Raw genomic sequence first — 13,619 nt, 5'->3', positions numbered from 1 at the left:
GTATATATTTGTATATTAACGTGAAACTAATACGGATATATACAAATTAAATACAAAAAAACAGGAGGAATGTGCTTTTTATTGGGTGGCACCGCTGTAGTCGTATTCTGTTTTCTGTTACATTTCTAATCAACTTATTCTTTATATGACATTTGCAAAATCTGTTTTCTATGTTCTTTGGTAATTAGTTCTTCCTCTTTAATTCGCTACACTGTTCTCTGCTGTTGGTGAATGAAAAGTTAAAATGAGGTTTTGGGAGTGATTTTCTGCATGATCTGAATGTAAATCTAAATCCAAACTTCTGGAGGATATGACGAAACTACCTAATGTAATTAAAATATTTGAAGACTATTGCTATTGCTATTATGCTCAGATATACATATATCTTTGTAAATGTTTACAATTATGTAGGATACAATTAAACAGGAAGTAGATGAACAATCGTAGTCGGATTAAAATACCAAAGTTGTAAAGCCGCAGCTAATAGGAATCAACGTCAACAATTAGTATGAATGTGGAAAAAGTGTTTGCCGACTTGGAGTCCAATCAAAGTCATGAGTGTGAGGAATCCAAACGAAAACTTGTAGAATTGTTTACACAGAGTAAGCTTGTTTTACATATTTACAATATTTTGTTTTCTAACTATTTTGCTTCAATCCTTTCACAGATAAAGAGACATGGCCCGTGCACTACATGATGGAGTATTATTATAAAACAGGTTCCCAACGAATTATGGAGGTTTTGGTCAAAGTGCAGCCGCCACATGATATATTTATTTTTGACAGGGTGTCTGAATGGCTTAAATTGCAAACACATCGTTTACAGGCGCTGAAATTATTATTTTTTGTTGTACGCAACAATCCAACTTGGTTATTCAAAATTGAAAAACACCGCCTTATAAAGGATATCTTTAAGCTGTTGATGGTATAAATTTTTACATGAATGATATAGGGACAAACTAACTAGTTAGAAATGATAAATTTACCTCTTACAGACGGAGAAAGACATCGTGCCACTAATGAGCGCATTGCTTTGTATAATTACGTTGCTACCTATTATACCTAATTTGGTTCCAAACCTCTTCGGTGAGTTGTTTGAAGTGTTTGGACATTTAGCTTCGTGGAATTGTCAAAATCCAAAATATCTACCTGATGACAAGCTCGTTCACCTTCAATTGGGGCTACAAATACTATTTAATCGCCTGTACGGAATGTATCCTTGTAACTTTATGGCCTTTTTAAGTGATTTTGTTAAAAAAGAAAAAGGTGCAATTTTTCATCATACAATCAAGCCATTGTTAGAGACCGTGCGTATGCATCCTATGTTAGTTACAGCGACAATGGAAAGCGAAGTCAATCAAGTCAATCGGTTTAAAGAAAAAGAACCTCACGACGTTGTCGAAGAGTGCGCACGATTGTCGCTACCAATGTTTCATCAGGTAAATAACACATACTTGTACGTTTATTAAATTTGATTAATTTTTGAATACATACTCACTGTTTGCAAAGGATTTCCAGTCGATAGCATTGTTAAGGGGGCTCCTAGAATCAAATAGCAAGGACGGATTTACTTTGGAGGTGAAAAAAACTAGTGACACCAGCTCTGCGTACAATGTGGATCATATGCGCGGTAGCAATGGTCCTATGTGGCAACATAATTACGAATCAAACAGAAGCACAAGTGTTGGTCCAATATGGAGCCCTTATAACGATATAACAGCATCTGGACCAATGCCGTTAACACCTACGCCTTCTTATATGTTACCGCTGCCGTCTGCGAGTGCTGCTGTTTCGAAAATAACCAACCAAATTACCGGACTCACAGGCTCATCACCACCTGAAGCCGCTGTGGAAGCCACGCCGGAGACTACACCCATGAAAGACTTAAAAGAATTTAAACAGCATCTGGCAAATCCCCATGCAGTGCGTGCCATTTTTGCTAGTCAACCATCTTCGCCTTTGCGAAAAGAAAATCAAAACCAATTTAATTTCCCTGACTTAGCAGCCGATGGCGGTGCCGCTGCAACGACGACGACGGTAATTGAGCAGGAGGTTAATACACGAGTTGTGACCCGCGTATCCACGACATACGATAGAAGAATACAACAAATCGTACATGACCGTAGCCGTTCTCATAGTCCATTTCAAACAATAGAATCAATGTTGGCCAAACAACAAAGACCTTTTCGTTCACCCAACGAAATAAATTGTAAGCTTCTAAACAAAACTCTTCTTTTTTTGAAAAAGTTGTAGATTAAATATTTATGTCTCCATTTAGCTAAATGTGCAACGCCCGACACTGATCTGAATGATGTGACCAGCAGCAACCAGTTGCGCATGTCAACTGTACCGACACCCACCCCCACCCCCTCATCGACACAAACGCCAACTCCATCGGTAACGCCTACACCAAACATTTTCGCGCAATCCGGATCGTTGGTACCGACCCCAATATCCACGTATCCAACACTGGAGAGTATTACAAAAATTTGTAGTGATTGCAACGAAACGGATCGATCAATGTGCACCGAAGGAGGACTTCAAATACCGACAAGTCGATCTGTGCAACTCTTACTTGCGAATGGCATTGAACGTCGTATCCGCATGCTTAGCGATTGTTACAATGATTCAAGTTGCATGGGTTTTGGACTAGATAATAAATGTACTGAAGAAAAGGAAGCTGATGTTGCTGAAGCGGGAACTTTTCGGCGAACAAGATCGTGTCCTGCTATAAATCTGTTATTACTTCAAACCCCAAATGATGTTGATGCGGAATTATTGAGAAACACTTTAAAGTCGGACAAGTCCCAGCACCGTTTGCAGAAAAGCGGAAAAATGTTAGATATACCGACTAAACAAGAGCACATACTTGACACTGTCGATAGGGTAAAAATTCGTAACAACGTTTCGACGCAGACAATAGAGTTCGTGCCACAAAATTATGAATATTCTTTATTTCAAATGCTATTAGAAAGCGTTAACCTTCGTAACAAATATGAACCTAATAAATTGGGCCCACAGCAGATACTTGACTTGTATGTTTCGCGTACGATTCGATCAAAAGATACAACTGACATGGTAACTGGATTAGATCAGGTGAGTTTGTTGAAAACCTATATTATATTGCTAACTTTTTAAAAGCAATTTTTTAATCAATTTGCAGGAACAATTCCAACTTATTTGCCTACAGCTGCAATATGAACGTCATCGCCGAGAAATGCATGCAGAGAGGAACCGACGTTTAATGGGACGAAGTCGTGATAAGCGTAGTGTGGAAATGGAACGTGATCGTTTGCGTGAACAGGTGAAGAGTATCACGGCTAAGAACAGGGAACTGGTGCGGCAAATTGAAAAGAACACAAAGCAACATAATAATCGTGAACAGTTATACGAAGATGAATTGACGCAGATCAAGTTGAAATACCAAAGGGAAATAGAGCGAAATGAGTGCCTTCGACAGGCCAATGAAAATTTGCAAACACGTCTGAATGAAGAGCTGGCAAACAGAAAAGGTGACACGTACGAACTGGAATCTTTGCGTGGTCACATTTTCAATTTAACTTCAGAGTTACAACTCGCGCAACAGCAAGTTGAAATAGGTGTTCAATGTAAGCAGGAATTGGCGCGATTAGAATCAGAATTCATAGTTATGAGTGAGGTGCAAATAAAATGCCGCGATAAATTATCAGAAATAGATAATTTCAAAGCACGCGACGAAGAATTCCATATGCTTCAAACGAACTACAATAAAGAGTTGAAAGGTAAATATATCAATTTTTAGTTTGATGATAAATTAATAATGTATAATTATTTGCATTTGTTATAGATTTGCGTCACGTTTTAGAGGAAAAAAGTTCGCTCTTGGATAGTGCTAAACATAAAATTAACGAGCTACAAGCCCAGCTTCAGAGTAGCGATAAAGTCATCACAGATCAAAAGCGATTGTTAAAAACAGTAAAGGACGAATACGAGGAAATGTTTAAGGTGCTTATGAAAATTTTATTAAAAGCATATTTTTGATTCTTTCGCATACCTACTTATGCATACCGAATATTACAAAAATCGATAGAAAAAAATTTAATCCTCAGCATATAATTAAAAAATTGTTTTAGGATTTACAATTTTTCGCGGTTTTTTACTTTGTTATACCATTTTTAACTAGAACTTGCACAGAGCCATCATTTTCAACACTCTAGAGCACTGGCAGTAAATATATATGTATATTTACAAGTCTTAAATTTTATCAATTTTTATTTCTGACTTTGGGATTAAAAATTAAATTTTAAATTTTTTTATTAAATATAAAAATTAAATTTTTAATTTCAAAAAAGTATCAAAAATACATACAATGGATTCAAATAAATTATAAACCTGATTTAGAGTAATCTAGTCCTATAAATTATAAAGAGAAATATTTGTATATGGTAATTTTCAATACTCATATTTCTTTGAAAATTTGAATTTCTAGGCGCTCAGCAAAAAGTACGATGTGCAGAAAAGCATTATTATGCAAATGGAAGAAAAGATTATGATGTCAGTGTACAAACCACAGGGTGGAGTATTCCTAACTACTTGCTCTCCAGACACTGATAAGACCGGTAAATACAATAATTCAATTTGACTTAAAAACATTTACAACTTACGCTTTTATAACAGATGTAGCTTCGTCTATGGATCGAAATTCACCTTTGTCGACCTCATTAGCATCGAGTGAAAGTCTGTCGGCAAGCTTGCGTTCAACAGAGCTGCGAAATTTGCATCAATTAGTTGAAACACCAACAATGGAGGTAAGCGGTGGTGGAAATGGAATTTCCGCTGGTGTTGTTAGGGGTAGTGCGAACATTATTGAAGGGAAACGTTTACCAGCACCAGATTTGGCTAGTTCTGCAATGACGGCCTCGTCGACCGCTGCAGCTAGTGCCATCAACATTATAGCCAGTACAAGTACAGCAGCGGCAGCAGCAGTGTCATCGACCGCCTCAGCTCAGGCACAAAACTACGAATCATTGAGTGGAAAAAGCAGTCATATTCATCCACATGTACATTTGCAACAATAGCAAAGATAAAAAATTAGTAAAGAGAATATTAAATTATAATCGCAGTATTACGGCGATTCAAATTAAAGCAATACCTACTTTTATTTAGATTTTTTTCATAAAAATAAAATTTATTTGCAAAAAACATGCATATATGGTAAGTATTTGAAAATTGTAATGCAACTTCCAAAATAATTTATTAGTAAGAAATTCGATGATTCTATAGTTGTGGATTCATATTCTAAGTGAGTTCATATTCTAATTTCTAATTTTTTTCCAACATTAATTTAATTCTTTACATATGCTAACTGCGGAACTTAAATCTAATCCCGAAAATATAACAATTACCAAATACATTTTAATAATATGGTAACATCAATCAGCTGATAATAAATTTTTAGGCTGTCTTTACACATACATATGTAAGTAGAAAAGGGCGTAAAGAAAAATCAAACACTATTGTTATTTCCTTAAATATTGTTATTGCTGCTTTTCAAAGGACATAATAACACCAAAATGTTAGCACAGTATATGGATGAGTTTGAGCAGGTGAAATAACTATTATAATTTTCAAATTTCCCCAATATATATTGTTATTTTTACTTAGGAACCATTTGAAGTGTCGGAATTTATTGAACGACTCACTTGGCGAATTAATAATGAAGTTGGCATCAGTGGGAAAAATGCGGATGATTTTAATCCCGTAGCACTTCATGAAACTTTTATACAAACTATAAAAGATATGAAAATTTTACAAGAAAAACAACAGGCGAAATGCGAACGGCTAGAAGAGTCACTTCGTCAAGAACAAGTAACACACACAAAACAAATATGTAAATTGCAGGAACGTCATCAAGTCGCAATCGACTGGTTTGGTCAATTAGACGAGAAGATCAATTCTGTAGCAGGTAAAATTATACACCTTGGTGAACAACTAGAAAATGTGAATACGCCTCGTAGTCGCACTGTGGAGGCGCAAAAACTTTTGAACCATATGTCTGAGTTTCTCATTCCTGGGCCCATACTCAACGATATATTTTCCGATCCTGCACGACTTTACGAAGCTGCAGATGTGATCCAGAAACTTTACACAATATCACAAGATTTGCCAATAGAAAAGTTTGCCGATTCCAAAAGGAAAATCGAAAAAATGTATGATGACGTAGAGCGTCGTCTTATCGAAGAATTCGCCACAGCACAAAAGTGTGAAGATATAGAAAAAATGAAAAAGTTGGCGCAGATTTTATCTCAATTCAAGGGCTATACACAGTGTATCGATGCCTATATAGAACAAAGCCAAATGGTAAGTTGAACGATTATCATTTGGTATTTATGAAGTTTGTTAAACAAACTTTTTTCGCCACAGACTCCTTATGGCGGAAAGGATATATTTATAGGGATAACACCTATGTGCAAACATCACTATGAAATTATAAAAAAAGTATTTGCCAATCCTGCACAAGTCATGTCGAAGTTTATTCTCAACATTTATCAATTAAAGCTCAATCAGTATGCTCTAACGAAATTGGATGATAAAAAAGACGAGGAGAAATATTTACGTACACTTTATGAATTGTATTCAAGGTAAGATTTTGGTCAAAACAGTCGAGGCATCTTTAAGATTTTTATATAAACATATGTACCCTAGGTCTATTTACTCTGAACAGGGTTTTTTAAGTTTGCCGCGAAGTTTGTAACACTAAAATTTCGGAGACCCTGTAAAAATTGTTTTTATAAATGCTCAGGGTAAAGAGTCGATTTATCCTTGTCCGTTTTTCTGTATATATGCGTTTCTCAGTTTTTGAAGTATCGATCTAAAATTTGCAAACATCCTCATTTTCTCCAAGAAGCTGCTCATTTGTCGTAACCGACGATGTCAAAACTCAATATAACTGTCTTACAAACTGACCGATCAAAATCAAGTTTTTGTATGAAAAACTTTTTTATCTTACGAGATATTTTCATAAATTATTATCCAAGACAACATTACAGTAAGAAATTATTCAGACGGACCACAGTAGCAAATAGCTGTCATACAAGCCGACCGATCAAAATCAAGTTCTTGTATGACAATTTTGTATTTGAAGGGTATTCGGTGCATCCGCTGTAAACGTTGTTTTTTTGTTTTTAGTGTTTTTATATTAAATACAAAATATTTCTAATAATACTTCATATAAATTAATATTTGATTTCTTATGGCAGAACGCTAAAGTTATCTATAGATCTACAAATTTACATGTCGACTATGGACGACGACCTGCTGCAAAAGTTGACCCAACAAATTTTCACAAAACATTTAGCGAATTATGTGGAAGTGGAGTCAAGGTGCCTAACAACAAAATGCTCAACTGAATTGGAACGGTTTTATGTCAATAAAAAGCACCAAAAAAAGCCAACAGAACGTTTTCAGGAACTGAGACGTGATATGCAGGCGTTAATAGGTACACGAGCCAATATCAATATAGCTCAGATCGAAGACTATGGCGGCGAGACATTTCTTTGCGAGGAATTAGCCATAAATATGCTGCAGGAGGCCAAGGCTGCACTTAAACGTTGTCGTCTACTCTCCAGTGCGATCGAATTACCCACCAATGTGATTAAATTAAATGATATTTTATTACGTTTCCTTATGCACGAACATGTAGTGTATGCCCTGGAACTGGGTCTGCAAGCAATACCGATAGTAGAAGGCAAAGCCTTTCCACAACTTTATTTCTTCGATGTGGTGCAAAAAACTAACATAATTGTGCATTTGTTGGAAAAACTCTCGAACAGCTCAGTTATCCCTTGCATTATGTAAGCGCATTTAAATTTGAACTCAATTACAATGGATTTAAAATATGTTTGTATGTATTGCAGTAACACTCCAAAATATTCAGATTTTATGTTCAAAAGACGTTTGCTAATGGAGCAAATTGAAAAAACGTTAGATCAGGGGCTCGAACGGTCTATCAATGCTATAATCAGTTGGGTAAAATTATATTTACAAAGCGAGCAAAAGAAAACTGATTACAAACCAGAAACGGATATGGACACAATCTCATCAGCGGTGAGTCAACGATCTAAGAATACGCACATTAATAAATTATACATACATATTTTAGTGTCAAAGGAATTCAGTTAATTTATTGCTGAGATATGTTTCAAATTTATAACTCGGTTACTCTGTTAACTTATACATTTTGAATGATACATATGTATTTACTTTATGTTTATTGTTTTTTTTTAGGCTTGTCTGCAAGTTGTTCAAAATTTACAGCCCGCGCTAAAGCAAGCAAAACGCTGTGTTGATGGTGATAACTTGCAAAATGTCTTACATGAAGTCGGTGTGCGCTTTCATCGTGTGATTTTTGACCATTTACAAACCATGCAATACAATACAGCTGGTGCCATGTGCGCCATCTGTGATGTAAATGAATATCGCAAATGCATACGAGAATTGGAAAATCCGTTAGTTACACAACTTTTCGATATCCTGCACGCATTATGTAACCTTTTACTTGTGAAACCAGAAAATTTGCAGGAAGTTTGTACTGGAGAAACTTTGGTGAGTAAATTAAGATAATAGGTTTGAATTTATTTTAAATTATTTATCAGGTTACATAAAATTACGTGCCATAGCTTAAATATGTCTGTGTTCCAAAAAAAAAGTAATAATAATAATATTTGAATTGTTTTCAAAATTAATCCTCAATCCTTGGATTCTTATACCGGCAATAACATTTTCGGCTTATTAACACAAACTAATAACTAAATACATGATGTTCATCTTCGTGGCGGTGGTGTTAAACAGACTTACATATATTCAAATTTATAATATTAGTTTGGATTATTATTATTGTAATAGTATGGAAAATATTTTCATCGTATTAAATAGTTTATTATAACAGTTTTTAATGTTCACTATAACCACAGCACGCGTTGTCGAATTTTTTAATCTTATGGTGGTCAAAACATTTGCAACAAAAGTCAAATATTCGTTTCTACCATTTTTTTTGTTGCTAAAGTAATATTTGTGTTCTTTGTTTTTCTCTTTTTCCGAGCTTTAGTTATTGTATTTGTTAAATATGTACTGTTTGTTATTTTTGACTTATAACAAAAACAAAACAATATTCCAGTGGAAAATATGAAATGCAAGTATTCAAAACATTCGCAACTGTTATTTGCTGTATTTTTATTTTATTTTGCTACTTAACAAAAAGCAAGTTATAACGGTAATCGCATTCCACATAATTTGTGGAACTTCATGCGTTTTTATTTTACTAAGAGTTTGCATTCAGTCTTTCGCGTTTCTAGAATTAACAAATTTTTCCGTGTTTTGTGATCTTTGTAATATTTTCGGTTGAAAATAGGAGGCAATAAATACAGTTCGGACTTTAAAGCAAAAATAAAAGAAGATTTTAGAAATGGACTTTCGCAAAAAGAAATATCGTTAAAATATTCTATACATAAATCAACGATTTGCCGTATTATTCGAACTGAGAACATCCACACAGTTCACAGAGGAGGTAGGCCTCGTGCTACAACCGTAAGAGAAGACCGGCAAATAAAAAATTGCTTTACAAAATACCCCAAAGCAGTTCCAAGAGATCCTAAATCCGAAGTTCAACTCGACATCAGTCTCTCCACCATCAAAGGACGGGCCTTGGAGTTTGGTCTGCGTAGTTATAGATGTACGAAAAAGCCATTTGTGTCTGCAAAAAATAGAAAAGAGAGGTTGAGATTTGCTCGATCACACTTAAATTGGACTAAGCAGAAATGGAACTCAATTTTATGGTCAGATGAATCCAAATTCAACCTCCGAGGCTCAGACAGCAAAGCTTATATTCGGCGTCCGCGAGGTGAAAAATATAACCCAAGGTACACAACTGCTACAGTAAAACACGGAGGGGGTAATTATTATGGCGTGGGGATGCTTTTCCGGTAATGTTATTGGTCCAATTCATCGTATAACTGACACGATGACAGCTGTAAATTATAGGGACATTTTAACTAATGTCATTCTGCCGTTTGCCGATTGGGAAATTCCACTTGTATGGACTTTCCAACACGATAACGACCCTAAGCACATCTAGGATCGTAAAATCATAATCTCAACCCGGTTGAGAATATGTGGATGATGGTTAAACGCAAAATAGTCAGTGAAATATTACAGAATGGTGATGAACTTTTCGCCAGATTGGAAAAGGAATGGAAAGCGATCCCTTACAGTTACATTAAAAGCCTAGTAGCTTCAATGCCTAGAAGATGTGCTGAAGTTATTAAAACTAATGGCTATGCAACAAAAAATTGAAAAAAATTTAGAATATTTTTAGAATACTTAAAAGTTGCAAATGTTTTGAACACATGAATTTTGACTTTGATTTATTTAATGCCTTTTTACCGTTATAAGCAAATGAATTAATGTTTCAGTTTTTATGATTGTTTGTATAAACAAGACCTCCAATAAAAAAATATATATAGATAAAGGAATACTTTATCAAAAGTTAAAAAAAAATGTATTAAAAAAAATAGTCATTCTGGTTGCAAATGTTTTGACCACCACAGTATATAAAAATAAATCGGAAAATGTGTTGCTAAGCGCATAACTCAACATCGCCTGGACCAATTTGGCCAATTCTTTTTTCTAAATGTTCGTACTTTTTTACGGCAAGAAAAATTCGAATAATTGCCGAAAACCCCCTAAAAACCGCCCTTTTCTTTTTCCCATAAAAACGAATTAATGTTTGTTTGTTAGTAACGCTAATGCTCGAGAACGGCTGAACCAATCTTGATGAAATTCAGAGGTTGTTCGCTGTGGATCGGGGAAGATTTAGAAATAAAAAACTGTTGCTTTTCTTGAGGAAAAGTCGGAAAATTGGACGATTCCAAAAATTAACTTTTTTTTATCCAAAATTTTTTTTTCATTTTTTTTATTTGTCTTTCAATTATTTGAATCGTTCAAATTTGTCGTTTGCTTTCTTTATTCCGGCTATTCAAAAAAAATGATTGAAAATTATTCAGTGAAAAGGTTGTATGTTTCACACAAAGTGATCAATTACAGATTGAAATAATAATATCGCTCCGCGTTCTTTTTGGCGTCAATATACATTGGCAGCCCAAGGCACATGACCGAGTACTCCCAGCATGCGATGACATACGTGCGGAATTATGGATCGCGATCAATCAGCAAGTGATCGTCACGATTTCACGCACGACTTTTCAAACAAGAGCTACGATGTTTGATGGACTTTATCTTGAAGCAACGTATATGTGGTGCTGTTAGATGGTAGATGTATTATACTCTGTTGAGTGGCAAAAGAGAGGTTTGCCACACGCAAACATTCCTTTTTGGATGGTGGTTACACCAGATCAAATTGATTAAATCATTTCTGCTGAAATTCCTAATGCAGAGAAAGATCGAGTATTATACGAAGTGATGAAAACCAATATGGTTCATGGGCCTTGCGGTCACCACAATCCCACTTCGGTTTGTATGTCTGACAATAAATGCACGAAACACTATCCACGTGCTTTTCTTTCTGAAACAAATACTAGAAATGATGGATATCCACTCTATCGGCGTCGCTCACCAGACGACAATGGCAGAACATTCAGCATTCAATTTAGAAGAGTGAATATCGAAGTTGACAACACATGGATCGTGCTATATTCACCATTATTGTCTAATTCACATTCAAAACTCATATCAATGTTGAGTATTGCAGTTTTGGTGTAATCGATAACGACGTGAACTGAAATAAAGCGCTTTGTAGGATAATTACTTTTGAAATTCATGAACGTTTTCCGACTGTTGTGCGTCTCGCAGTTAATTTGGAGAATGACCAAAGAGTGTATTTCAACCCAGAGAACACAGTACAGCCAGTGGAAACACCGTCAGCAACAAAATTAACATTGACGAGTTTATGCTCAACTTTCGTCAGTGATCCGTTTGGGAGAACATTGCTCTATTCGGAAATACCTTGATATTATACATGGAATGCATCGTCGAGGAAATAGTTACGCAGAAAGCAATGCCAATCAGTAGATGGATATCCGTGTTATCGAATTTACACAATCAACCCGAAAAAAGTCGATTGTTTCTACCTTCGGTTGCTATTGATTAATGTACGCGGTTCACTTTTTTTGAGTCATTGCGTGGTACGGTGTGTGCAAGTTTTGGAGAAGTAAGCCAGCAATTATAATTGCTGGAACATGTTAATCACTGGAATGCAAATGAAGTTCGACGTTTTACATTGTCTTCGCTAAAAATTGGAAATGTGTCAATTCCGGTTGATACTTCCGGTGGTTTTATATCAATGTTTATCAATTCACGTAAGATGAACTTATCACGAATGTTCGGACATTGGCCAAATTATCGTAACTACGATTCCTTAAGTGCACGCGCAATGTTAGCTACCAAAAATGCCGATGTTGTTCACTTATGCTGGAAGGTTCAAAGTCAAATTTGGGAGACTTGCGCTCATACAAAGCGATCGATCGTCTTGGCAATGAAGACGACGCCGTGAATTATCCAGTGGAATTTCTAAATTCTTTGGATAGGATTGGTATGTCACCGCATCATTTGCGTCTCAAAGTTGGATCTGTCGTTATTATGTTTTTGCAATCTGCATGCGCTGAAACTGTGTAATGGAACCCGACTGATTGTTATGCACCTATCGAATACAAGGGGGCAGAATGCTTGATTCTACGAATTTCTTTGAGTTCTAACGATTTGCCATTTCAGTTCAAACGTATTCCGTTTCCAGTGAAAATTGCATTTGAGATGACATTCAACAGGACACAAGGATAGTCGCATAGTGTGTGGCATAAATTTGGAAATGTTTTGTTTTTCATACGGCCAGATATACGTGGCGTGCTCACGAGTTGGAAAACCATCTTTTCTGTACACCGGAACAGAAACCCAAAAATGTTTATAAAGCTGCGTTACATTGAAAAAAAAAAATGAAATGATAAATTTAACTTTCTTTTCATTTCAAAACACATAACTTCACGCCGGCCAATGGCTGCCGGGTCAGCTAGTATTATTATATTTTTTTAAGAAAAGACTTCATAAACGAATGTCTAACGACAATAAATTTAAATGTCATATCAATTAAATTAAATTATTTTCATACACATTCACAGCATTTTAAATTTATGATGCAATTGAAATTAATCGATTATGGGTAAAACCAATTCTTTCTTAAAATTGCCTTAGTAATACTATAAAGTATTTTGACTAATTCAACCAATAAATGCAACAAAAGCGCTTAACTTTTTCTACGCACTCCTCTGATAACCCATAATCCATTCAAATAGCTAATTTATCTGTTGTTTTAATATAACCACAAGGGAATATGTTGCAGTTATTATATATTGTGCTTTCTTCATTTCAGAACTATTTGGACAAATCGGTTGTGCGACAATTTATACAGCTACGCGCCGATTTTAGATTTATTAAGAACACGAATTATCTTAAGGGCATTATGGAATGAATCGTCAGTATATACTATTATGTATTATTTATAAGCACTGTAATCAAAATATTTATAGCAATAAGAAAATATAAAAAAATAAAAGTAAAACTCATCTAAGCAATGAC

At 35.2% G+C, this 13,619-nt stretch overlaps 2 protein-coding genes across 2 annotated transcripts; both read left to right on the top strand.

Moving 5' to 3' along the window:
- The first annotated feature begins 190 nt into the window (after nucleotides 1–190).
- LOC126751621 (hamartin) lies at nucleotides 191–5,123 on the top strand. The gene is made up of 10 exons (XM_050462023.1): nucleotides 191–328; nucleotides 412–602; nucleotides 668–924; nucleotides 995–1,438; nucleotides 1,509–2,208; nucleotides 2,278–3,095; nucleotides 3,163–3,760; nucleotides 3,826–3,983; nucleotides 4,468–4,597; nucleotides 4,656–5,123. Exons 2-10 carry the CDS (start codon nucleotides 509–511, stop codon nucleotides 5,054–5,056), a joined length of 3,600 nt encoding a protein of 1,199 aa, XP_050317980.1. The 5' UTR covers nucleotides 191–328; nucleotides 412–508; the 3' UTR covers nucleotides 5,057–5,123.
- Nucleotides 5,124–5,454: 331 nt separating this feature from the next.
- Nucleotides 5,455–13,611, top strand: LOC126751700 (exocyst complex component 5). Its single transcript, XM_050462167.1, has 7 exons — nucleotides 5,455–5,584; nucleotides 5,643–6,338; nucleotides 6,402–6,619; nucleotides 7,238–7,831; nucleotides 7,895–8,084; nucleotides 8,265–8,582; nucleotides 13,414–13,611. Exons 1-7 carry the CDS (start codon nucleotides 5,552–5,554, stop codon nucleotides 13,510–13,512), a joined length of 2,148 nt encoding a protein of 715 aa, XP_050318124.1. The 5' UTR covers nucleotides 5,455–5,551; the 3' UTR covers nucleotides 13,513–13,611.
- Nucleotides 13,612–13,619: the final 8 nt, after the last annotated feature.

The sequence above is a fragment of the Bactrocera neohumeralis genome, chromosome 2 (assembly GCF_024586455.1).
Source record: "Bactrocera neohumeralis isolate Rockhampton chromosome 2, APGP_CSIRO_Bneo_wtdbg2-racon-allhic-juicebox.fasta_v2, whole genome shotgun sequence".
Lineage (NCBI taxonomy): Eukaryota > Metazoa > Arthropoda > Insecta > Diptera > Tephritidae > Bactrocera > Bactrocera neohumeralis.
The sequence above is the reverse complement of the archived record's forward strand: the minus strand, read 5'-3'. Positions and strand labels throughout refer to the sequence as shown.

Bases quoted from the DNA above. Each gene is read 5' to 3' on its own strand.
- LOC126751621 (XM_050462023.1), top strand. From the start codon at position 509: ATGAATGTGGAAAAAGTGTTTGCCGACTTGGAGTCCAATCAAAGTCAT. The intron at 3,096-3,162 runs GTGAGTTTGTTG...ATCAATTTGCAG, and splicing joins TGGTAACTGGATTAGATCAG to GAACAATTCCAACTTATTTG. The intron at 3,984-4,467 runs GTGCTTATGAAA...TTGAATTTCTAG, and splicing joins AATACGAGGAAATGTTTAAG to GCGCTCAGCAAAAAGTACGA.
- LOC126751700 (XM_050462167.1), top strand. From the start codon at position 5,552: ATGTTAGCACAGTATATGGATGAGTTTGAGCAG. The intron at 5,585-5,642 runs GTGAAATAACTA...ATTTTTACTTAG, and splicing joins ATATGGATGAGTTTGAGCAG to GAACCATTTGAAGTGTCGGA. The intron at 6,620-7,237 runs GTAAGATTTTGG...TTCTTATGGCAG, and splicing joins CTTTATGAATTGTATTCAAG to AACGCTAAAGTTATCTATAG.